At 57.2% G+C, this 26,306-nt stretch overlaps 1 protein-coding gene across 1 annotated transcript; it reads left to right on the top strand.

The window, feature by feature from the left end:
* Positions 1-9,705: 9,705 nt before the first annotated feature.
* LOC149428290 (uncharacterized) lies at positions 9,706-24,894 on the top strand. The gene is made up of 5 exons (XM_089667541.1): positions 9,706-9,763; positions 9,885-10,246; positions 15,964-16,052; positions 19,082-19,119; positions 24,603-24,894. The coding sequence occupies exons 2-4, from the start codon at positions 9,910-9,912 to the stop codon at positions 19,115-19,117; spliced, it is 462 nt and encodes a 153-aa protein (XP_089523667.1). The 5' UTR covers positions 9,706-9,763; positions 9,885-9,909; the 3' UTR covers positions 19,118-19,119; positions 24,603-24,894.
* Positions 24,895-26,306: the final 1,412 nt, after the last annotated feature.

Here is a 26,306-nt window from a genome sequence, read left to right as displayed (position 1 = left end):
CACACACCGCTGATTACACTGACACCCACCGCTGATTACACTGACACACCGCTGATTACACTGACACACCGCTGATTACACTGACACACACCGCTGATTACACTGACACCCACCGCTGATTACACTGACACACACCGCTGATTACACTGACACACCGCTGATTACACTGACACACCGCTGATTACACTGACACACCGCTGATTACACTGACACACACCGCTGATTACACTGACACACACCGCTGATTACACTGACACCCACCGCTGATTACACTGACACACACCGCTGATTACACTGACACACACCGCTGATTACACTGACACACCGCTGATTACACTCACACACACCGCTGATTACACTGACACCCACCGCTGATTACACTGACACCCACCGCTGATTACACTGACACACCGCTGATTACACTCACACACACCGCTGATTACACTGACACACCGCTGATTACACTGACACACACCGCTGATTACACTGACACACACCGCTGATTACACTGACACAGACCGCTGATTACACTGACACTCACCGCTGATTACACTGACACACCGCTGATTACACTGACACCCACCGCTGATTACACTGACACACCGCTGATTACACTGACACACACCGCTGATTACACTGACACACCGCTGATTACACTGACACACCGCTGATTACACCGACACACCGCTGATTACACTGACACACCGCTGATTACACCGACACACCGCTGATTACACTGACACAGACCGCTGATTACACTGACACTCACCGCTGATTACACTGACACAGACCGCTGATTACACTGACACACACCGCTGATTACACTGACACACACCGCTGATTACACTGACACACACCGCTGATTACACCGACACACCGCTGATTACACTGACACACACCGCTGATTACACCGACACACCGCTGATTACACTGACACACACCGCTGATTACACTGACACACACCGCTGATTACACCGACACACCGCTGATTACACTGACACAGACCGCTGATTACACTGACACACACAGCTGATTACACCGACACACCGCTGATTACACTGACACAGACCGCTGATTACACTGACACAGACCGCTGATTACACTGACACACCGCTGATTACACTGACACACACAGCTGATTACACCGACAGACCGCTGATTACACTGACACAGACCGCTGATTACACTGACACACACCGCTGATTACACTGACACACACCGCTGATTACACTGACACACACCGCTGATTACACTGACACAGACCGCTGATTACACTGACACACCGCTGATTACACTGACACACACCGCTGATTACACTGACACACACCGCTGATTACACTGACACACCGCTGATTACACTGACACACACCGCTGATTACACTGACACACCGCTGATTACACTGACACACACCGCTGATTACACTGACACACCGCTGATTACACTGACACACACCGCTGGATCAAAGATGCGTATTGGGGAGCATCATGGATCGGAGAGAGGACAGTTACATGGGGGGGGGGGTGACATGTGGGGAGGACAGTCACATGTGGGGAGGCCAGTGACATGAGGGGGGGACTGACATGGGAGGACAGTGACATGTGGGGGGGAATGACATGGGGAGGACAGTGACATGTGGGGGGAGGACAGTGGGGGGCGTGACATGGGGAGGACAGTGACATGGGGGGGAAATTACAGGGGGGGCATGACATGCGGAGGACAGTGACATGTGGGGGGACAGTGACATTACAGGGGGTAATGATATGCGGAGGACAGTGACATGTGGGGGGAGGACATGGGGGGGGCTGACATGGGGAGGACAGTGACATTTGGGGGGGACAGTGACATGTGCTGGGGTCAGTGACATGGGGGGCCGTGACATGGGGAGGACAATGACATGAGGGGGGGAAGAGACATGGGGAGGACAGTGACATGTGTGGGGCGTGACATGGGGAAGAGACTGACATGTGGGGGGGGGGGCATGACATGCGGAGGACAGTGACATGAGGGGGGGGGGGACTGATATGGGAGGACAGTGACATGTGGGGAGGACAGTGAGATGAGGGGGGCCGTGACATGTGGAGGACAGTGACATGTGGGGAGGACAGTGACATGAGGGGGGCCGTGACATGTGGAGGACAGTGACATGTGGGGGGTCAGTGACATGGAAAAGATAGTGACATGGGGGGCATGACATGTGGTGGGGTCAGTGACATGGGGAGGTCGTGACATGGGGAAGGACAGTGACATGAGGGGGGGGGAGTGACATGGGAAGGACAGTGACATGTGTCGGGGTCAGTGACATGGGGAAGACACTGACATGTGGGAGGGTTCAGTGACATGGGGGGACAGTGACATAAGGGGGGCATGACATGCGGAGGACAGTGACATGTGGGGGGACAGTGACATGAGGGGGGTAATGACATGGGGAGGACAGTGACATGTGGGGGGTGGACAGTGGGGGGGGGCCCTGACATGGGGAGGACAGTGACATTTGGGGGGGACAGTGACATTTGGGGGGGACAGTGACATGGGGAGGACAGTGACATGGGGGTAGGAAGTGACATGGGGAGGACAGTGACATGTGTGGGGGTCAGTGACATGGGGGGGACGTGACATGGGGAAGACACTGACATGTGGGGGGGTTCAGTGACATGGGGGGCATGACATGCGGAGGACAGTGACATGGGGGGGGACTGATATGGGAGGACACTGACATGAAGGGGGGAATGACATGGGGAGGGCATAACATGTGGGGGGCAGTGACATAAGGGGGGGCATGACATGCGGAGGACAGTGACATGTGGGGGGACAGTGACATGAGGGGGGTAATGATATGCGGAGGACAGTGACATGTGGGGGGAGGACATTGGGGGGGGCTGACATGGGGAGGACAGTGACATTTGGGGGGGACAGTGACATTTGCTGGGGTCAGTGACATGGGGGGCTGTGACATGGGGAGGACAATGACATGAGGGGGGGAAGAGACATGGGGAGGACAGTGACATGTGTGGGGGTCAGTGATATGGGGGGGGCGTGACATGGGGAAGAGACTGACATGTGGGGGGGGGTCAGTGACATGGGGGGGCATGACATGCAGAGGACAGTGACATGAGGGGGGGGGGACTGATATGGGAGGACAGTGACATGTGGGGAGGACAGTGACATGAGGGGGGCCGTGACATGTGGAGGACAGTGACATGTGGGGAGGACAGTGACATGAGGGGGGCCGTGATATGTGGAGGACAGTGACATGTGGGGAGGACAGTGACATGTGGGGAGGACAGTGACATGTGGGGAGGACAGTGACGTGAGGGGGGCCGTGACATGTGGAGGACAGTGACATGTGGGGAGGACAGTGACATGAGGGGGGCCGTGACATGTGGAGGACAGTGACATGTGGGGGGTCAGTGACATGGAAAGGATAGTGACATGGGGGGCATGACATGTGGTGGGGTCAGTGACATGGAAAGGATAGTGACATGGGGGGCATGACATGTGTCGGGGTCAGTGACATGGGGAGGACACTGACATGTGGGAGGGTTCAGTGACATGGGGGGACAGTGACATAAGGGGGGCATGACATGCGGAGGACAGTGACATGTGGGGGGACAGTGACATGAGGGGGGGTAATGACATGGGGAGGACAGTGACATGTGGGGGTGGACAGTGGGGGGGGGGGCCTGACATGGGGAGGACAGTGACATTTGGGGAGGACAGTGACATTTGGGGAGGACAGTGACATTTGGGGGGGACAGTGACATTTGGGGGGGACAGTGACATTTGGGGAGGACAGTGACATGGGGAGGACAGTGACATGGGGGGAGGAAGTGACATGGGGAGGACAGTGACATGTGTGGGGGTCAGTGACATGGGGGGGGACGTGACATGGGGAAGACACTGACATGTGGGGGGGTTCAGTGACATGGGGGGCATGACATGCGGAGGACAGTGACATGGGGGGGACTGATATGGGAGGACAATGACATGAGGGGGGGAATGACATGGGGAGGTCAGTGACATGAAAGGGGGGGGAATGATATGGGGAGGACAGTGACATGAAGGGGGGGGGAATGACATGGGGAGGTCAGTGACATGAAGGGGGGGGGGGGAATGACATGGGGAGGTCAGTGACATGAAGGGGGGGGGGGAATGACATGGGGAGGTCAGTGACATGAAGGGGGGGGGGGGGAATGACATGGGGAGGTCAGTGACATGAAGGGGGGGGGGAGACATGGGGAGGTCAGTGACATGGGGGGGGGACTGATATGGGAGGACAGTGACATGAGGGGGGGAATGACATGGGGGAGTGCTCCTACCACCTCCTGATGCCTGTTTTTTTTTTTTTACTTTTTTTTTTGCTGAATGTCAGTGTCACATTGCGGGACTGTGCTGGGACTGTGCTGGGACTGAGCTGGGACTGCGCTGGGACTGTGTGCTGGGACTGTGTGCTGGGACTGTGTGCTGGGACTGAGCTGGGACTGCGCTGGGACTGTGTGCTGGGACTGCGCTGGGACTGTGTGCTGGGACTGAGCTGGGACTGTGTGCTGGGACTGTGTGCTGGGACTGAGCTGGGACTGTGTGCTGGGACTGTGCTGGGACTGTGTGCTGGGACTGTGCTCTGGGACTGAGCTGGGACTGTGCTGGGACTGAGCTGGGACTGTGCTGGGACTGTGTGCTGGGACTGTGTGCTGGGACTGTGAGCTGGGCATTGGTGTCACACGTACAGAGCAGCCCCATTGTCCTCCATAGGAGAGTTTGACCAGCAATGCCGTCTTCAACAGACAGCAGCTGCAGAGTAAAGCATGATTGGGCATGCAGCCAGGGGTGGCGGTAAAAGTATGGCTCAGCAGCCCCCATGTGAAAGGGCCTTGGAGGTGATGGATGGAAATGGCTGGGCAGATATGTCTGTAAATGGGAGGGGGAAGCACATTCACTGACCCCCCTCCGAGCTGCAGTGACACCCACATACTGCAACTGAAGCCGGCTGCATGGGGACACCCATCCCGGCCGACTCTCTGCTTGCAAACTCCAGCCGACTCCTGGAACATTCACCCCCCCCCAATGCTTTCAGCAGCTTCATTTCTGCCCCCCTCCACACTCACCCCTCCAGCTGAAGCCATCCAGAGTTTACAGAGCATGGCGGGGGGGGGGGGGCAGAAATCTTCTTTCCTCCCTCTGCATACAAGGAATGTAGAGATATGGGTAAGGATCGCTGGTGGGGGAGACATGGGGGAGGGGGGGGGGGTTGTTTCAGGACCCCGGAGTGTAGTGTTAGCATGAGAGCAAACTCCTCCAGGCAGTGCGGACGGAGCACACAGTCGCAGCTTCCCCCATGTGTCTGTTATCTGGACGTGGGTGCAGGAGCCACCCGCAGAGCTTCACGGTCTGTGACCTGCTTTGATTTTTGGGATGCTGCCCGGGACAAGGACCTCTCAGGACAGCATTCAAAAATCTGCGCGTGTCCTGGGCAATTCATGAGAGTTGGCAACTATGCAGGTCTATGGAGACAACCCCTCCCAATCCCCCCTCATAGCACAAATCCCCCCTCCTATCACAACCCCTCCCAATCCCCCCCTGCTATCACAACCCCTCCCAATCCCCCCTCATAGCACAAATCCCTCCCTCCTATCACAACCCCTCCCAATTCCCCCTCATAGCACAAATCCCCCCTCCTATCACAACCCCTCCCAATCCCCCCTCATAGCACAAATCTCCCCCCTCTTAGCACAACCCCTCCCAATCCCCCTTCATAGCACAAACCCCCCCACCTATCACAACCCTTTCCAATCCCCCCTCACAGCACAAATCCACCCCCCCCCATAGCACAACCCCTCCGAATCCCCCCTCATAGCACAAATCCCCCCCTCCTATCACAACCCCTCCCAATCCCCCCTCATAGCACAAATCTCCCCCCTCTTAGCACAACCCCTCCCAATCCCCCCTCATAGCACAACCCCCCCCACCTATCACAACCCCTCCCAATCCCCCTCACAGCACAAATCCACCCCCCCCTCTTAGCACAACCCCTCCCAATCCCCCCTCATAGCACAAATCCCCCCTCCTATCACAAACCCTCCCAATCCCCCCTCATAGCACAAATCTCCCCCCTCTTAGCACAACCCCTCCCAATCCCCCCTCATAGCACAAACCCCCCCACCTATCACAACCCCTTCCAATCCCCCCTCACAGCACAAATCCACCCCCCCCCCCATAGCAGAACCCCTCCGAATCCCCCCTCATAGCACAAATCCCCCCCTCCTATCACAACCCCTCCCAATCCCCCTTCATAGCACAAATCTCCCCACTCTTAGCACAACCCGTCCCAATCCCCCCTCATAGCACAAACCCCCCCACCTATCACAACCCCTCCCAATCCCCCCTCACAGCACAAATCCACTTCCCCCTCTTAGCACAACCCCTTCCCATCCCCCCTCACAGCACAAATCCCCCCTCCTATCACAACCCCTCCCAATCCCCCCTCATAGCACAATCCCCCCCTCTTAGCACAACCCCTCCAAATTCCCCCTCCTAGCACAAATTTCCACCAATCCCCTCTCCCAGCACAAATTCCCACCCCAAAAAATCACCCCTCCTAGCACAACGTCCCTTCAATCCCCCCTCCAAGCACAAATGCCCCCCAATCACCAAGAAAAAAAATTCCCATGTAGTTCTACTTCACCCCTCCTAGCACACATGCTCTTTACCCTCAAATATTTCACCCCAGAACAAATCCTCTCCCCCAATCCCCCATCACCATTCATAGTACAACCTCCCCCAAATCCCCCTCCTAGTACAACTCCTCCCAATCCCCCCTCCTAACACAAATCACACCTCCTAGTACAACTCCTCCCAATCCCCCCTCCTAACACAAATCACACCTCCTAGTACAACTCCTTCCAATCCCCCCTCCTAGCACAACCCCTCCCAATCCTCCCTCCTAACACAAATCCCCCCTCCTAGCACAACCCCTCCCAATCCCCCCTCCTAACACAAATCCCCCCTCCTAGTACAACTCCTTCCAACCCCCCCTCCTAACACAAATCACACCTCCTAGCACAACCCCTCCCAATCCCCCCTCCTAGGACAACTCCTCCAATCCCCCCTCCTAACACAAATCCCCCCTCCTAGTACAACTCCTTCCAATCCCCCCTAACACAAATCACACCTCCTAGTACAACTCCTTCCAATCCCCCCTCCTAACACAAATCCTCCCTCCTAGCACAACCCCTCCCAATCCCCCCTCCTAACACAAATCCCCCCTCCTAGCACAACCCCTCCCAATCCCCCCTCCTAGTACAACTCCTTTCAATCCCCCCTCCTAACACAAATCCCCCTTCCTAGTACAACTCCTTCCAATCCCCCCTCCTAACACAAATCCCCCCCCGCCTAGCACAACCCCTCCCAATCCCCCCTCCTAGCACAACCCCTCCCAATCCCCTCTCCTAGCACAACCCCTCCCAATCCCCCCTCCTAGCACAACCCCTCCCAATCCCCTCTCCTAGCACAACCCCTCCCAATCCCCCCTCCTAACACAAATCACCCCTCATAGCACAACCACCCCCCTCCAAATAAAAGATGGATGAAAGATTTGGCACTGGGAAACACTTTTTGATAAATAGTACATCTTTTAAATACAAGTACAGAGATCAGACCAGAATGAGGGACAAATGAGGAGGACAAAGGAGTAGGGGGACAGAAGGACAGAGAGACGGAGGCACGGGGGACAGAGGGGTAGAATGACGGAAGGACAGAGAGATGGAGGGACAGGGGGATAGAAGGGCAAGAGGACAGAGGAAGAGAGGGGCAGGGGAAACGAGGGGCAGGAGGACAGAGGGATAGGGGAACAGAGGGGCAGGAGGACAGGGGAACACAGGGGCAGGGGGACGGAGGGGCAGGGGGACGGAGGGGCAGGGGGACGGAGGGGCAGGAGGACGGAGGGGCAGGAGGACGGAGGGGCAGGAGGACAGAGGGGCAGGAGGACAGAGGGGCAGGAGGACAGAGGGGCAGGAGGACAGGGGAACACAGGGGCAGGGGGACGGAGGACAGAGGGGCAGGAGGACGGGGGGGGCAGGAGGACGGAGGACAGAGGGGCAGGAGGACAGAGGGGCAGGAGGACAGGGGAACGGAGGGGCAGGGGGACGGAGGGGCAGGAGGACGGAGGACAGAGGGGCAGGAGGACAGGGGAACACAGGGGCAGGGGGACGGAGGGGCAGGAGGACAGAAGGACAGAGAGACGGAGGCACAGGGGGACAGAGGGGTAGAATGACGGAAGGACAGAGAGATGGAGGGACAGGGGGATAGAAGGGCAAGAGGACAGAGAAAGAGAGGGGCAGGGGAAACGAGGGGCAGGAGGACAGAGGGATAGGGGAACAGAGGGGCAGGAGGACAGAGGGACAGGGGAACAGAGGGGCAGGAGGACAGAGGGACAGGGGAACAGAGGGGCAGGAGGACAGAGGGACAGGGGAACACAGGGGCAGGGGGACGGAGGGGCAGGAGGACAGAGGGACAGGGGAACAGAGGGGCAGGAGGACAGGGGAACGGAGGGGCAGGAGGACAGAGGGGCAGGAGGACAGAGGGGCAGGAGGACAGAGGGGCAGGAGGACAGGGGAAAACAGGGGCAGGGGGACGGAGGGGCAGGAGGACGGAGGACAGAGGGGCAGGAGGACAGGGGAACGGAGGGGCAGGGGGACGGAGGGGCAGGAGGACGGAGGACAGAGGGGCAGGAGGACAGGGGAACACAGGGGCAGGGGGACGGAGGGGCAGGAGGACAGAGGGGCAGGAGGACAGGGGGACGGAGGGGCAGGAGGACGGAGGGGCAGGAGGACAGGGGGACGGAGGGGCAGGAGGACAGGGGGACGGAGGGGCAGGAGGACAGAGGGGCAGGAGGACAGGGGGACGGAGGGGCAGGAGGACGGAGGGGCAGGAGGACAGGGGGACGGAGGGGCAGGAGGATAGAGGACAGAGGGGCAGGAGGACAGGGGGACGGAGGGGCAGGAGGATAGAGGACAGAGGGGCAGGAGGACAGGGGAACACAGGGGCAGGGGGACGGAGGGGCAGGAGGACGGAGGGGCAGGAGGACAGGGGAACGGAGGGGCAGGAGGACGGAGGGGCAGGAGGACAGAGGGGCAGGAGGACAGAGGGGCAGGAGGACAGGGGAACACAGGGGCAGGGGGACGGAGGGGCAGGAGGACAGAGGGGCAGGAGGACAGAGGGGCAGGAGGACAGAGGGGCAGGAGGACAGAGGGGCAGGAGGACAGGGGGACGGAGGGGCAGGAGGACGGAGGGGCAGGAGGACAGGGGGACGGAGGGGCAGGAGGACAGGGGGACGGAGGGGCAGGAGGACAGAGGGGCAGGAGGACAGGAGGACGGAGGGGCAGGAGGACAGGGGGACGGAGGGGCAGGAGGATAGAGGACAGAGGGGCAGGAGGACAGGGGAACACAGGGGCAGGGGGACGGAGGGGCAGGAGGACGGAGGACAGAGGGGCAGGGGGACGGAGGGGCAGGAGGACAGGGGAACGGAGGGGCAGGAGGACAGAGGGGCAGGAGGACAGGGGGAAGGAGGGGCAGGAGGACAGAGGGGCAGGGAGACGGAGGGGCAGGGAGACGGAGGGGCAGGGAGACGGAGGGGCAGGAGGACGGAGGGGCAGGAGGACGGAGGGGCAGGAGGACGGAGGGGCAGGAGGACGGAGGGGCAGGGAGACGGAGGGGCAGGAGGAGAAATGAGGACAGCGGGACTTGTTCGGAATCAGCGACAGTTGGGAGGTATGAAGCACGTGTGGTGCGTTTTGCAGCGACTGCGGTGCGACTCGCGATTATGGGCTGAGGGTGATGATTTCTGCCCGCGATTCAAATTGTGAATGTTTTTTGTTCTTTTTATGTGTAGGTCCAAAACAATTCGCCTTCTCCCGATGGAAGGCCGGAAGGTCGGACGCCCCCGGATCCAGGCAGCTGGAATTCAAATGCAGCCAAAACCCGCATCCCCGCTGTATCTGCTGTACGCCCCGGAGGCGCTGATTCCAGTTGCAGTTCCCCCTCCAGCTTCTAAGCGGCGCTGTCCGCTCTTCGTCTTGTTTTTGAAGGCGGGCTGTCCAGTCCTCTGTCCGCGCATGCGCCTCTCCGTCTCATCTGCGTCTACGTGCGGAGCTGTGCTGAGTGTTACTTCGGTGGGAGAGTTTGGTGCGCGTGAGGGGAGAGAAAATGGCGGGAAGTGTGAAGCACAACCTGGCCGGGGAGCCCGGAGGAGAGGTGAGGAGCCGCTGTGTGTGATGGCGGGAAAACCAAGACAGGCAATGTTCCCGGATGTGGATGATGTGACCGGACACGCCCCCCTCCCTGCCCATGTTCAGCTGTCAGCGGTGTCACTTCGGAGGACAATCGCGGTCATGTGACATCGCACACACGTGACCTGTGCACCATTCCTCACAGCTTTGTTCGGTGGTCTGTACTCCGGGGGGGAGGGGTCTGTACTCCGGGGGGGTCTGTACTCCCCCCCCCCCCACTTATTTTTTGTACTATAAACAAAAAAGCAAGAAATGTGAAAAAAAGTTTTTCATTTGTTTCTGTTATAAACTTTTCCAATCCGGTCATTGTTCTCCACTGATGTGTGTTATTGGGGCGGCACTGATGGTGGGCACTACTGATGGTGGGCACTACTGATGGTGGGCGGCACTACTGATGGTGGGCGGCACTACTGATGGTGGGCGGCACTACTGATGGTGGGCACTACTGATGGTGGGCGGCACTACTGATGGTGGGCACAGCTACTGATGGTGGGTGGCACTGATGGTGGGCACTACTGATGGTGGGCGGCACTACTGATGGGTGGCACTGATGGTGGGTGGCACTGATGGTGGGCACTACTGATGGTGGGCGGCACTACTGATGGGTGGCACTGATGGTGGGTGGCACTGATGGTGGGCACTACTGATGGTGGGCGGCACTACTGATGGGTGGCACTGATGGTGGGCGGCACTACTGATGGGTGGCACTGATGGTGGGCGGCACTACTGATGGGTGGCACTGATGGTGGGTGGCACTGATGGTGGGCGGCACTACTGATGTTCGGCTGCACGGATGGTGGGTGGCACTGATGGGCGGTGCTGATGGTGGGCACTGATGGGCGGCACAGTTGTTTGGCACTGATGGTGGGCACTGATGGGCGGCACAGTTGTTTGGCACTGATGGTGGGCGGCGCTGATGGTGGGCACTGATGGGCGACACTTATGTTGGGCACTGATGGTGGGCACTGATGGGCGACACTTATGTTGGGCACTAATGGTGGGCACTGATGGGCGACGCTGATGTTGGGCACTGATGGGCGACACTTATGTTGGGCACTAATGGTGGGCACTGATGGGCGACGCTGATGTTGGGCACTGATGGGCGACACTTATGTTGGGCACTAATGTTGGGCACTGATGGGCGACGCTGATGTTGAGCACTGATGGGCGGCACTGATGGTGGGCACTGATGGGCGGCACTGATGTGCACAGGTGGGCATGCTGATCGGATCCCTCCGTATCCCGGAGATCGGTGTCATCGCTGCAATCTCGGCATTTATATTTTACCACAAAATCGGCTCATTTATTGCTATTTTTTGTGCCCTAAAATAACAAGTTCGGTATTTTGTGCCATTTGCGGTCATATCATGTGACATAAACATCACCCCCCCCCCCCCCCCCACTGTGCTCTCCGGGGTTTCGGCTTTCAGGAAATCTCTCATATTTGGGGGTTTTGTCATTTTTAAGCCTAAAATGATTTTTTTAAACTTTTGCAAAAAACGTCTCCGACAGCGAAAGGGATAAAGGATCCGCTGGACACGCCCCTTTTTCTGAGGAGCAGCCAATCGGTGCTCATTGCACTGCAAGGTCTCTCCCCTCCCGGCTGATCCCAGGGGCGGAGACTGGCAGGGTGGGGAGGAGGAGATAAACATCGCAATGTTAAAAATATAAAATGTTTAATGCCGGCCACACACGGGTCGAATTCCCAACGATTTTCCGCCCAAAAATCGGAAACGTCGTTCGCTCGGTAATCCGATGGCGCCATCAATGATTTCAAAAAATCGGCCGACCTAATCATAAAGTTCCCCCCATAGAACAGGTGAATCTTCTGTTCCTTCCAGGTCACGGCTCAGGTGGTGGTTGTTTTCAGAAAAACGATCGTACGGTTTGACCATTGAATTGAAAATCGGTCGTTTTTCACAAATTTTCCAACATGCCCGATCACCGAAAAGGGGAGGAGCCATGAAAATCGGCCGATGTCACTGACCTGCTAACGGTGCGAAAATCAGCTGATTATTCTTAGGTCCGATTTTAGGACAACAAATCGGTCGAATTTTGACCCGTGTATGGCCGGCCTAAGTCACCATAAAGCACCTTTTGATTTTAAAAGCTGCGGATGTTCCTAAAAGCTCCAGATTTAAATTCGGTTAAAAATGTATTTTTTTATATATATATGGACTAGTAGGTTGCAACCCCGGTTTAGCCTCTGGACTAGTAGGTTGGCATGCATGTGCCCCCCCAAGCCCAGAAGCAGGCAGTGGTGTACAGTACGTCCCTTTGCCTGAGCGGGCCCCCGGACTAGTAGGTTGCAACCCCGGTTGAGCCCCCGGACTAGTAGGTTGCAACCCCGGTTGAGCCCCCGGACTAGTAGGTTGCAACCCCGGTTGAGCCCCCGGACTAGTAGGTTGCAACCCCGGTTTAGCCTCTGGACTAGTAGGTTGGCATGCATGTGCCCCCCCCCCAAGCCCAGAAGCAGGCAGTGGTGTACAGTACGTCGCTTTGCCTGAGCGGGCACCCGGACTAGTAGGTTGCAACCCCGGTTTAGCCCCCGGACTAGTAGGTTGCAGCCCCGGTTTAGCCCCCGGACTAGTAGGTTGCAGCCCCGGTTTAGCCCCCGGACTAGTAGGTTGCAGCCCCGTTTAGCCCCCGGACTAGTAGGTTGCAGCCCCGGTTTAGCCCCCGGACTAGTAGGTTGCAGCCCCGGTTTAGCCCCCGGACTAGTAGGTTGCAGCCCCGGTTTAGCCCCCGGACTAGTAGGTTGGAGCCCCGGTTTAGCCCCCGGACTAGTAGGTTGCAGCCCCGGTTTAGCCCCCGGACTAGTAGGTTGCAGCCCCGGTTTAGCCCCCGGACTAGAAGGTTGCAGCCCCGGTTTAGCCCCCGGACTAGTAGGTTGCAGCCCCGGTTTAGCCCCCGGACTAGTAGGTTGGAGCCCCGGTTTAGCCCCCGGACTAGTAGGTTGGAGCCCCGGTTTAGCCCCCGGACTAGTAGGTTGGAGCCCCGGTTTAGCCCCCGGACTAGTAGGTTGGAGCCCCGGTTTAGCCCCCGGACTAGTAGGTTGGAGCCCCGGTTTAGCCCCCGGACTAGTAGGTTGCAGCCCCAGTTTAGCCCCCGGACTAGTAGGTTGCAGCCCCGGTTTAGCCCCCGGACTAGTAGGTTGCAGCCCCGGTTTAGCCCCCGGACTAGTAGGTTGCAGCCCCGGTTTAGCCCCCGGACTAGTAGGTTGCAGCCCCGGTTTAGCCCCCGGACTAGAAGGTTGCAGCCCCGGTTTAGCCCCCGGACTAGTAAGTTGGAGCCCCGGTTTAGCCCCCGGACTAGTAGGTTGGAGCCCCGGTTTAGCCCCCGGACTAGTAGGTTGGAGCCCCGGTTTAGCCCCCGGACTAGAAGGTTGCAGCCCCGGTTTAGCCCCCGGACTAGTAGGTTGGAGCCCCGGTTTAGCCCCCGGACTAGAAGGTTGCAGCCCCGGTTTAGCCCCCGGACTGGTAGGTTGGAGCCCCGGTTTAGCCCCCGGACTAGTAGGTTGGAGCCCCGGTTTAGCCCCCGGACTAGTAGGTTGCAGCCCCGGTTTAGCCCCCGGTCTAGAAGGTTGAACCCCCGGTTTAGCCCCCGGACTAGAAGGTTGCAACCCCCGGTTTAGCCCCCGGACTAGAAGGTTGCAACCCCCGGTTTAGCCCCCGGACTAGAAGGTTGCAACCCCCGGTTTAGCCCCCGGACTAGAAGGTTGCAACCCCCAGTTTAGCCCCCGGACTAGAAGGTTGCAACCCCCGGTTTAGCCCCCGGACTAGAAGGTTGCAACCCCCGGTTTAGCCCCCGGACTAGAAGGTTGCAACCCCCGGTTTAGCCCCCGGACTAGAAGGTTGCAACCCCCTGTTTAGCCCCCGGACTAGAAGGTTGCAACCCCCGGTTTAGCCCCCGGACTAGAAGGTTGCAGCCCCCGGACTAGTAGGTTGCAACCCCGGTTGAGCCCCCGGACTAGTAGGTTGCAACCCCGGTTGAGCCCCCGGACTAGTAGGTTGCAACCCCGGTTGAGCCCCCGGACTAGTAGGTTGCAACCCCGGTTGAGCCCCCGGACTAGTAGGTTGCAACCCCGGTTGAGCCCCCGGACTAGTAGGTTGCAACCCCGGTTGAGCCCCCGGACTAGTAGGTTGCAACCCCGGTTGAGCCCCCGGACTAGTAGGTTGCAACCCCGGTTGAGCCCCCGGACTAGAAGGTTGCAACCCCCGGTTTAGCCCCCGGACTAGAAGGTTGCAACCCCCGGTTTAGCCCCCGGACTAGAAGGTTGCAACCCCCGGTTTAGCCCCCGGACTAGAAGGTTGCAACCCCCGGTTTAGCCCCCGGACTAGAAGGTTGCAACCCCCGGTTTAGCCCCCGGACTAGAAGGTTGCAACCCCCGGTTTAGCCCCCGGACTAGAAGGTTGCAACCCCCGGTTTAGCCCCCGGACTAGAAGGTTGCAACCCCCGGTTTAGCCCCCGGACTAGTAGGTTGCAACCCCGGTTGAGCCCCCGGACTAGTAGGTTGCAACCCCGGTTGAGCCCCCGGACTAGTAGGTTGCAACCCCGGTTGAGCCCCCGGACTAGTAGGTTGCAACCCCGGTTGAGCCCCCGGACTAGTAGGTTGCAACCCCGGTTTAGCCTCTGGACTAGTAGGTTGGCATGCATGTGCCCCCCCAAGCCCAGAAGCAGGCAGTGGTGTACAGTACGTCGCTTTGCCTGAGCGGGCACCCGGACTAGTAGGTTGCAACCCCGGTTTAGCCCCCGGACTAGTAGGTTGCAGCCCCGGTTTAGCCCCCGGACTAGAAGGTTGCAGCCCCGGTTTAGCCCCCGGACTAGAAGGTTGCAGCCCCGGTTTAGCCCCCGGACTAGTAAGTTGGAGCCCCGGTTTAGCCCCCGGACTAGTAGGTTGGAGCCCCGGTTTAGCCCCCGGACTAGTAGGTTGCAGCCCCGGTTTAGCCCCCGGACTAGTAGGTTGCAGCCCCGGTTTAGCCCCCGGACTAGAAGGTTGCAACCCTCGGTTTAGCCCCCGGACTAGAAGGTTGCAACCCCCGGTTTAGCCCCCGGACTAGAAGGTTGCAACCCCCGGTTTAGCCCCCGGACTAGAAGGTTGCAACCCCCGGTTTAGCCCCCGGACTAGAAGGTTGCAACCCCCCGGTTTAGCCCCCGGACTAGAAGGTTGCAACCCCCCGGTTTAGCCCCCGGACTAGAAGGTTGCAACCCCCCGGTTTAGCCCCCGGACTAGAAGGTTGCAACCCCCCGGTTTAGCCCCCGGACTAGAAGGTTGCAACCCCCCGGTTTAGCCCCCGGACTAGAAGGTTGCAACCCCCCGGTTTAGCCCCCGGACTAGAAGGTTGCAACCCCCCGGTTTAGCCCCCGGACTAGAAGGTTGCAACCCCCGGTTTAGCCCCCGGACTAGAAGGTTGCAACCCCCGGTTTAGCCCCCGGACTAGTAGGTTGGCATGCATGTGCCCCCCCAAGCCCAGAAGCAGGCAGCGGTGTGCAGTACGTTGCTTTGCCTGAGCGCCCCCCCCCAGTACATGGCTGGCGGGACACAAGTGGTTACATGTGCAGGCTGGTCCCGGCACAGACGGCAGAGAAACGTGCTGTAGTGGCTCGCCTACATGTGATTGGTCAGAGAGAAATCTGTGCATCAAAAGAACCGATTCTAAGTGTTGTGATTTTCTCTCTTAGGCACAACCCGTGTGTGTGAGGACATCGGGGGCCAAGTCCTGGCTTGTGGTCGGCGTGTTTCTCCGGAGGAACGGACCGCCAACATAAAGGTAAGTGGCCTCACTGATTGGCAGTTCTGTTTTCCTGCAGAGGTTAGTGAACCAACCTGTTACATACATTCCTGGCGGCTTCCCACCCCGGGATTGTGTGTAAATCTGACAGGCGGACTCCTTTCTGTCAGATGGAGCATTCGGGAGGCTGCGCCTGATTGCCTCCACACAACATAGCAGGTGCCGCTGGGTAAAGGGGAGGGAGGAGAGCCGACACATGTCCGCTCTTCTCCCTTCCTTGTTTCTGACCCGGAAATGTGTGACATCACTTCCAGGTCAACCTCAGTGTCCCCGGCCAGCAAGAAAACACAAAAATGGCTTTGGCAGCAAAAAGGTCAAACTTTGAAGTCATAAGTCGGAGGGGCCGGCTGGGGTGTACTTGGACGGAGGGGTCGGCTGGGGTGTACTTGGGCGGAGGGGCCGGCTGGGGTGTACTTGGGCGGAGGGGCCGGCTGGGGTGTACTTGGGCGGAGGGGCCGGCTGGGGTGTACTTGGGCGGAGGGGCCGGCTGGGGCGTACTTGGACGGAGGGGCCGGCTGGGGCGTACTTGGGCGGAGGAGCCGGCTGGGGCGTACTTGGGCGGAGGGGCCGGCTGGGGCGTGCTTGGGCGGAGGGGCCGGCTGGGGCGTGCTTGGGCGGAGGGGCCGGCTGGGGCGTGCTTGGGCGGAGGGGCCGGCTGGGGCGTGCTTGGGCGGAGGGGCCGGCTGGGGCGTGCTTGGGCGGAGGGGCCGGCTGGGGCGTGCTTGGGCGGAGGGGCCGGCTGGGGCGTACTTGGGCGGAGGGGCCGGCTGGGGCGTACTTGGGCGGAGGGGCCGGCTGGGGCGTACTTGGGCGGAGGGGCCGGCTGGGGCGTACTTGGACGGAGGGGCCGGCTGGGGCGTACTTGGGCGGAGGGGCCGGCTGGGGCGTACTTGGGCGGAGGGGCCGGCTGGGGCGTACTTGGGCGGAGGGGCCGGCTGGGGCGTACTTGGGCGGAGGGGCCGGCTGGGGCGTACTTGGGCGGAGGGGCCGGCTGGGGCGTACTTGGGCGGAGGGGCCGGCTGGGGCGTACTTGGGCGGAGGGGCCGGCTGGGGCGTACTTGGGCGGAGGGGCCGGCTGGGGCGTACTTGGGCGGAGGGGCCGGCTGGGGCGTACTTGGGCGGAGGGGCCGGCTGGGGCGTACTTGGGCGGAGGGGCCGGCTGGGGCGTACTTGGATTTTGTAAAAGCGATGACACAGCTCCCCACACATAGCTGTAAGGTGAAGTCTACAGGCTGTAAATGGATAGAAAACTTACTAAAAGCCCAAATTCAGAGATTATTGGTTAATGATTCCACTCTGAATGGTCCATAATAATGGGAATAGGATTTCTCTATGGGGGGGTTTGCAGGACAGGAAGTGAAAAGAAATCCATTTATTATTTGTTACAACTTTAAATATTGTTGTTTATCACAAGTAGAATCTGTGGCCCCGGAGAGGACATTCCCTTCATCCACTGATAGTGCCGACAAGACGCAGAGAAGGGCGGGGCACAGAAAAGGATTCTTAGCTACTGAAATCTAATTGGTCATTTCTGCCTCTAAACCCCAATGCAGATGTTTTGCCACCAAATGAAATGTTTCTTCTACAGAACAAAGCTTCTGGTTACAAATGTGAATGTTTATTATAATTCCGAACATTCACTGATTTGTGCTGATCTACTGGGAGCTGCAGACTGAAAATTATTTAAGGGGTTCCCTGAAATTTAGAAGATAAAATTGGCTTGATGGTTAAAAGGTTGACAAACTTCCCTACAGGGTGTCTGTCCGGCACCCCCTACAGGATGTCTGTCCGGCACCCCCTACAGGACCTTAGCCGGCATCTGCCTAAAGGACGTGTTCCGGCACCCCCTACAGGGCTTTCTCCGGCACCACCGAGAAGGTGTTTGTTCGGTACCCCCTACAGGGTGTTTCTCCGGCACTCCTTTCAAGGCGGTTGTTTTGCACCCCCTTCGTTGCATTTGTTGGGCACCCCCTACAGCGCGTTTGTCCGTCCCCGCTACAGGATGTGTGTCCGGCACCCCCTACAGGCCGTTTGTCCAGCACATGGCGTTTGTTTGGTACCCCCTACAGGTTGCTGTCCGGCACCCCCTACATTGCATTGATCCGACACCCACTACAGGGCGTTTGTGCGGCACCTGCTACAAGGCGTTTTGTCTGGCACCCCCTAAAGGGCGTTTGTCCGGCACACCTACAGGGCGATTGTCCAGCACCCCCTATAGGGAAGATTGTCAGACCTCCTTCCCGGGGCTTCTTAATTAGAATTCCACAGAAGTCTGCTGTTTGGTCACTGCAGGCGGGGTGCAGGGTGAGGGGAGGATCTGTCTGGGTAGGAAGGTGGTAGCTGGGATGGTAGAAACAGTCAATGTGAGGAGGAATGTCAGGAGTGCAGAGCAAGAGCAGACACACCCAGAAAGCCATGTGTATGATGTCACTGTCAGGTCAGCCTCTGTGTCCCCAACCAGCATGACTAGGAAATAATGGAATGCAATGCGATCTGCACTGCATTACATTCAGGGGATTCATGCCGGTCTATTACACCCCGAGTGTCTCATTAACCATCATCTGTTTCCTAAAAAATCATCACATGGAGACTATGTCCCCTATGTGATGTAAAAAAAAAAAGTTTTTAATAGTTTTTTTTTACTATTTGCACCCAAACGCATAAAATATTCCAAACCTACCCTTTTTTTTTTTTTTTTTTTTTTTTAAAGTTTTTTGAGGGATTTTATGTAATCTTCAGGCCTAAAATGATATTTATTTATTTTCAGCATTTGTGTCGGGAACACAAGCGACTTTGGCAGTGAAAGGGTTAAATAAACTCTCTAGATAATCGCAAGGCGTCCTGCTTGGGCTGAGCGTCTTATGTAAAGGCATGAAGGTGTCACTCATGTCTCTGCCGCCCCCCCCCCCCCCCCCCGTGTACTAATGAGGAGACATAGCCGTGTTGTGTAATGTGTATGTATGACCACAAACGTGTGAAATGCTGAAGGTTTTTCTTTCTCTCGGCAGGCCATCGGTGCTGAAACATTGAGGAACGTCGGCTGAAAGTACATCTATGACACGTGTCCTGCTGGAGCTGCACATGGGGGGTCGTTTGTAATGTAAAGCATTTCCTGTAGTTGTGACTTTCATCCCGAAGGTTATTCCATCCAAACGTTGTTTTAGTTTGGGAGGTTAAAGTGTTACTGACCGCTGGAAGACTTCCTTACGTACGTTTACTGCGGCAGCTTCAAGTGGTACCATGGACTGTACGTCTATACTGACTGGGGGTTTGTGCTGGGCGGGGACTGTGCGTCTATACTGAGGGCTCTGTGCTGAGGGTGCCGTCCGTCTATACGGAGGGCTCTGTGCTGAGGGCGCCGTCCGTCTGTGCCGAGGGCTCCGTGCTGAGGGCGCCGTCCGTCTGTGCCGAGGGCTCCGTGCTGAGGGCGCCGTCCGTCTGTGCCGAGGGCTCCGTGCTGAGGGCGCCGTCCGTCTGTGCCGAGGGCTCCGTGCTGAGGGCGCCGTCCGTCTGTGCCGAGGGCTCCGTGCTGAGGGCGCCGTCCGTCTGTGCCGAGGGCTCCGTGCTGAGGGCGCCGTCCGTCTGTGCCGAGGGCTCCGTGCTGAGGGCGCCGTCCGTCTGTGCCGAGGGCTCCGTGCTGAGGGCGCCGTCCGTCTGTGCCGAGGGCTCCGTGCTGAGGGCGCCGTCCGTCTATACTGAGGGCGCCGTCCGTCTATACTGAGGGCTCTGCTGAGGGCGCCGTCCGTCTATACTGAGGGCTCTGCTGAGGGTGCCGTCCGTCTATACTGAGGGCTCTGTGCTGAGGGGACCGTCCGTCTATACTGAGGGCTCCGTGCTGAGGGCACCGTCCGTCTATACTGAGGGCGCCGTCCGTCTGTGCTGAGGGCGCCGTCCGTCTATACTGAGGGATCTGGGCTGAGGGCGCCGTCCGTCTATACTGAGGGCTCCGTGCTGAGGGCGCCGTCCGTCTATACTGAGGGCTCCGTACTGAGGGCGCCGTCCGTCTATACTGAGGGCTCCGTACTGAGGGCGCCGTCCGTCTATACTGAGGGCTCCGTCCGTCTATACTGAGGGCTCTGTGGTGAGGGATCCGTCCGTCTATACTGAGGGCTCTGTGCTGAGGGCGCTGTCCGTCTATATTGAGGGCTCTGTGCTGAGGGCACCATCTGTCTATACTGAGGGCTCTGTGCTGAGGGTGCCATCCGTCTATACTGAGGGCGCCGTTCGTCTATATCGGGGGTGTGCAACTGTGGCCCTCCAGCTTTTGGTGAACTACAAGTCCCATCATGCCTCTGCCTTTAGGACTCATGCTTGTAAATGTCAGTTTTGCAATGCCTCATGGGACTTGTAGTTCTACAACAGCTGGACGGCCACATTTGCTCACCTCTGGTCTATACTGAGGCTTTGGCATACTTGGACGTAGGGGCGGCGGCGGCGGTGGCATACTAGGGCGGATGGGGTGTGCTTGGACGGAGGGGTGGCGGTTGTGTACTGGGGCGTACTAGGGCGGAGGGGCGGCGGTGGTTGTGGTATACTTGGATTTTGTAAAAGCTTTTGACACTGTGCTGAGGGCGCTATCCGTCTATACTGAGGGCACTGTGCGTCTATACTGAGGGCACTGTGCGTCTATACTGAGGGCGTATTTGGATGGAGGAGCGGCTGTGGTATACTTGGAAGGAGGGGCGGATGGGGTGTACTTGGACGGAGGGGCGGCTGGGGTGTACTTGGGCAGAGGGGCGGCTGGGGTGTGCTTGGACGGAGGGGTGGTGGTGGTGTACTGGGGCGTACTTGGGCATTGGGGCGGCTGGGGTGTACTTGGACGGAGGGGCGGCTGGGGTGTACTTGGACGGAGGGGCGGCTGGGGTGTACTTGGACGGAGGGGCGGCTGGGGCGTACTTGGACGGAGGGGCGGCTGGGGCGTACTTGGGCGGAGGGGCCGGCTGGGGCGTACTTGGACGGAGGGGCCGGCTGGGGCGTACTTGGGCGGAGGGGCGGCGGTGGATGTGGTATACTTGGATTTTGTAAAAGCGTTTGACACTGTGCTGAGGGTGCCGTCCGTCTATATCGGGGGTGTGCAACTGTGGCCCTCCAGCTTTTGGTGAACTACAAGTCCCATCATGCCTCTGCCTTTGGGACTCATGCTTGTAGCTGTCAGTTTTGCAATGCCTCATGGGACTTGTAGTTCTACAACAGCTGGAGGGCCACATTTGCTCACCTCTGGTCTATGCTGAGGGATCTGTGCTGAGGGCGCCGGCCGTCTATACTGAGGGTTCGGGGTGGGAGGCATCTATCTTTACTGAGGGCTTTGTGCCGGGGGCAATGTTTGTCTATACCAAGGGGTATATGGTGGGGGTGGGGCGTGTCCTTATAGACTTTGTGGTTATGTATGTTAGGGTTATCTGTAATGTTGGGGTTCAGGCTTTGGGGGGGCGATTGACTTGTGCCGTGACGAGGGGTGATTATGGTCATACTCTAGAAGGTGGTCTGTGTGTTGCTCCCTCCGGACCCCGGAACTTCAGGTGGGCGTTCATCAGAAGTGAACCAGACAGAATCTGGAGCAGCTGTGATTGGCAAACAAGTCGGCTTGAAATTCTCATTTTCAAAGCTTTTAATTTAAATTTGTGAATTTGCCCCTCCAGGGCAGCTTATCGGACCCCCCCACCAGGCAGGACAGTACAGGATACATAGAAGGATTTTTACCTTCTGCAATCTGTCATTTTTGCCACCAAACCCCAATGCAGATACTTTTGCCATGAAATGTTTGTGTAGAAAAACAAAAGCTTCACGTTAAAAAGATGAATTTTATTTATTCTAATCCCGAACTCTCGCTGATTGGCTGATATACTGGGAGCTGCAGACTGAAATGTATTTTAGGGGTTCCCTAAAATGTAAAATTTCTTGTTGGTTAAATGGTTGAGAAAAGCTGCCCTACAGTGTTCGGGGCCCCATGCAGGACAGGTGGGGCCCCATGCAGGACAGGTCGTCCGATCGCTCCCCTTTTACAGGGTGTTTGTCCTGTGTGAGGTGAAGTCTTCAGGCTTTGTAAATGGATAGAAAACTGGCTAAAAGCCCAAATTCGGAGTATTGGATAATGATTCACCCTCGGAATCGTCCATAATAATGGGAATAAGATTTCTCTATGAGGCCAGAGAGGACATTCACCTTCATCCATTGATCGTGCCGGGCGTTGGTCCGGCCCCCTACACTGGGCGTTGGTCCGGCCCCCTACACTGGGCGTTGGTCCGGCCCCCTACACTGGGCGTTGGTCCGGCCCCCTACACTGGGCGTTGGTCCGGCCCCCTACACTGGGCGTTGGTCCGGCCCCCTACACGGGGCGTTGGTCCGGCCCCCTACACGGGGCGTTGGTCCGGCCCCACTCTACGGGGCGTTGGTCCGGCACCACTCTACGGGGCGTTGGTCCGGCCCCCTACACGGGGCGTTGGTCCGGCACCACTCTACGGGACGTTGGTCCGGCCCCACTCTACGGGGCGTTGGTCCGGCCCCCTACACGGGGCGTTGGTCCGGCACCACTCTACGGGACGTTGGTCCGGCCCCACTCTACGGGGCGTTGGTCCGGCCCCCTACACGGGGCGTTGGTCCGGCCCCCTACACGGGGCGTTGGTCCGGCACCACTCTACGGGGCGTTGGTCCGGCACCCTACACGGGGCGTTGGTCCGGCCCCCTACACGGGGCTGCTGTCTGAATCCCCTTCACAGGGCTTTTTAATCAGAATTCCAGGACTGCAAATGAAGAAAATCGAATCCGTTATTTGTTACAACTTTAAAAATTGTTTATCACAAGTAAAATCTGTGGCACCAGAGAGGACATTCCCTTCATCCACTGATAGTGCCGACAGACCGCAGGGAAGTACAGATTCATAGAAGGATTTTTAGTCCCGGAAATCCAATTATCATTTCTGCCACTAAACCCCAATGCAGATGGATTTTACTAATTCAATGTCTGTTCTACAAAACAAAGCTGCTTGTTTAAAAAGGTGAATTTGTCTGTAATACTCTTTATGGATTCCTGGATTGTGAAACTTCCACAGGGCAGCTTTCACCACCCATCCCCCACAGGGCAGCTTTCACCACCCATCCTCCATAGAGCAGCCTTTGGGCCCTTGTCCCCCACAGGGCAGCTTTCACCACCCATCCCCCATAGAGCAGCCTTTGGGCCCTCATCCCCCACAGAGCAGCCTTTGGACCCTCATCCCCCACAGGGCAGCTTTCACTACCCATCCTCCACTGAGCAGCCTTTGGGCCCTCATCCCCCACAGAGCAGTCTTTGGACCCTCATCCCCCACAGGGCAGCTTTCTCCACCCATCCTCCACAGAGCAGCCTTTGGACCCTCATCCTCCACAGGGCAGCTTTCACCACCCGGCCTCCATACAGCAGTCTTTGGACCCTCATCCCCACAGGGCAGCTTTCTCCACCCATCCTCCACAGGGCAGCCTTTGGACCCTCATCCCCACAGGGCAGCCTTTGGACCCTCATCCCCACAGGGCAGCCTTTGGACCCTCATCCCCACAGGGCAGCCTTTGGACCCTCATCCCCACAGGGCAGCCTTTGGACCCTCATCCCCACAGGGCAGCCTTTGGACCCTCATCCCCCACAGGGCAGCCTTTGGACCCTCATCCCCCACAGGGCAGCCTTTGGACCCTCATCCCCCACAGGGCAGCCTTTGGACCCTCATCCCCCACAGGGCAGCTTTCTCCACCCATCCCCACAGGGCAGCCTTTGGACCCTCATCCCCCACAGGGCAGCCTTTGGACCCTCATCCCCCACAGGGCAGCCTTTGGACCCTCATCCCCCACAGGGCAGCCTTTGGACCCTCATCCCCCACAGGGCAGTTTTCTCCACCCATCCTCCACAGGGCAGCCTTTGGACCCTCATCCCCACAGGGCAGCCTTTGGACCCTCATCCCCCACAGGGCAGCCTTTGGACCCTCATCCCCCACAGGGCAGTTTTCTCCACCCATCCTACACAGGGCAGCCTTTGGACCCTCATCCCCACAGAGCAGCTTTCACCACCCATCCTCCACAGGGCAGCCTTTGGACCCTCATCCCCCACAGGGCAGCTTTCTCCACCCATCCTCCACAGGGCAGCCTTTGGACCCTCATCCCCCACAGGGCAGCTTTTGGACCCCCTACAGATATTACATTAATAATCATGCTACCAAAATAAGTGTGCAGTGTAAATTGCCTTCAGCATCACTCCTGTTTCTCCTTGCTGGAGGCGGCCATTTTGCTGAAGCCCAGAGCTCCATGAGCAGCAGTAAATCTTCAGGCTGTCAGCACATCGGCCTTTACATATTCAGCGCAGTGTCTGAAAACAGCGAGCAACTGAGCATGTGTAGTGCAAGGTGACAACAGAGGGGGTCATCCTTCCCGATGGGGACATGGCGAGCTATCAAAGTACATCCACACTTCATCCAAAGAAAAAAATGTTACTTGTTAAATGTTGTTAATGAATGCCGGCGATTTCCAGCAACTGTCTTCTAATTCTCATCCAATTTCTGTCTCCATCTAGGTGTCGTCAAGCCGCTCCCTGACTACGACTGTCCGCAGTGCTGCGTGCTGCCTCCGTTCCTGATCTCCGTCCAGGTCAGGGGGCACATTTTTTGGAAAAAACAAGATCTGGCCTTTGAGGATCAACTAGAGAAATGCTGATGATTTACTTTCAAAAAATATTGAATGTCGGGGGAGCCCCCCCCCCCGGCTCCCCTTTCAGCAGATGTAAAATACAGCCGGGAACATCCATTTGTGTATTTGACATGTGAACAGCTTGTGACATCGCTGAATAAAATGTCTTTTTAAAGGAAGTATTTTGACTTTTTTTTTGGGGGGGGGGGGGATGTTACTGTTAACCACTTGTCCTGCAGAGGATTCCCCACCCCCACCTGACCAGGCCATTTTTTGCTATACAGCACTGCACTACTTTAACAGACAATTGCTCGGTCATGCAACACTGTACACAAATGAAATGTGTCCCCTCCCCCACAAATAGAGCTTTCTTTCAGTGGTATGTGATCACCTCTGCAATTTATTTTATTTATTTTTTTGCGCTATAAACAAAGACTGACAATTTTGCTATAAAACAGTGGTTCTCAACCTTCCTAATGCCGTGACCCTTTAATACAGTTCCTCATGTTGTGGTGACCCCCAACCATAAAATTATTTACCCAGTAATTATAATTCATGAGTGTCGTTTTACCTCCAACACTGCTGCTTTCAACACAGTAGCTGCTTTCTACACAGTAGCTGCTTTCAACACAGTAGCTGCTTTTAACACAGTAGCTGCTTTTAACAGAGTAGCTGCTCTTTACACATCGAAAATATGTGTTTTCTGATGGTCTTAGAGGACCCCTGTGAAAGGGTCGTTCGACCCCCAAAGGGGTCGTGACCCACAGGTTGAGAACCACTGCTATAAAACATCCGATAAAGCTATAAAAAATCGAATAGAACTCCACACGGCTATTATTGTGAACACGCCCCTTTCAATGAGTGATTCAATGACACAGAATCAGCGGCATGCATGTCATGACTGTCGGGTCTGTTGGATTTCTATGACTCTACTACACCTGCTAGGAAATTATTTGCCATGTAGAAATATCATTTCCACCAAAAACAGTGATTGATCCGGTTAGTGATGTCTGACGGCTATTATTTTGAACACAACTGTAGATGTGAACCGGGGGGGTAACTCCACTTTTGCTGAGAAGAAAACCCTCCCCTCTGGGCGATCTCTACATTGCAGGGATTTTAGCAAACTTTGTTTCAGATTCCTACCTTTTTGTTCTGAAGAAAAAGCCGTTTGTGTGTCTGTGCCCATGTGCAACATGAAGGGGAGTGACTTTATAATTATCAATCGGCTGCTGCACCTGCAGGGCTCTAATGGGAAAGTTGGCAGGGTCTGCATCCCTTTTTAGATGTGATTTTCCCTTTGGGAGTATCTCGCCAAGAATGACATTTTTGTTGCAGGGGATGCCCAAAATCTGACTTGTGTCTTGTGCAGACTTCTGGGAAAATGAGTGAGCCAATCACACAAGCAGGAAATGGTGTTCTGTATATCATCTGTGTACAGAATACCCCCAGGTGGCCATATTGCATTTTACAGCGGAAAGGAAAGGTCATTTTTAACCAATTCAATACCGGGCACTTCCCCCCCTTCCTGCCCAGGCCATTTTTCAGGTTTCAGCGCTCTCACACTTTGAATGACAATTGCGCGGTCATA

This window comes from Staurois parvus, unplaced genomic scaffold (assembly GCF_062004578.1).
Source record: "Staurois parvus isolate SC_StPar_1 unplaced genomic scaffold, SC_StPar_1.0 ptg003352l, whole genome shotgun sequence".
Classification (NCBI taxonomy): domain Eukaryota; kingdom Metazoa; phylum Chordata; class Amphibia; order Anura; family Ranidae; genus Staurois; species Staurois parvus.
Note: the sequence above shows the minus strand (reverse complement) of the source record. Positions and strands in the feature narration are given on the sequence as shown.

Coding starts and splice junctions, on each gene's coding strand:
- LOC149428290 (XM_089667541.1), top strand. CDS start 9,910: ATGGAAGGCCGGAAGGTCGGACGCCCCCGGATCCAGGCAGCTGGAATT. Junction 10,247..15,963: donor CCGGGGAGCCCGGAGGAGAG/GTGAGGAGCCGC, acceptor TTTCTCTCTTAG/GCACAACCCGTGTGTGTGAG. Junction 16,053..19,081: donor AACGGACCGCCAACATAAAG/GTAAGTGGCCTC, acceptor TTCTCTCGGCAG/GCCATCGGTGCTGAAACATT.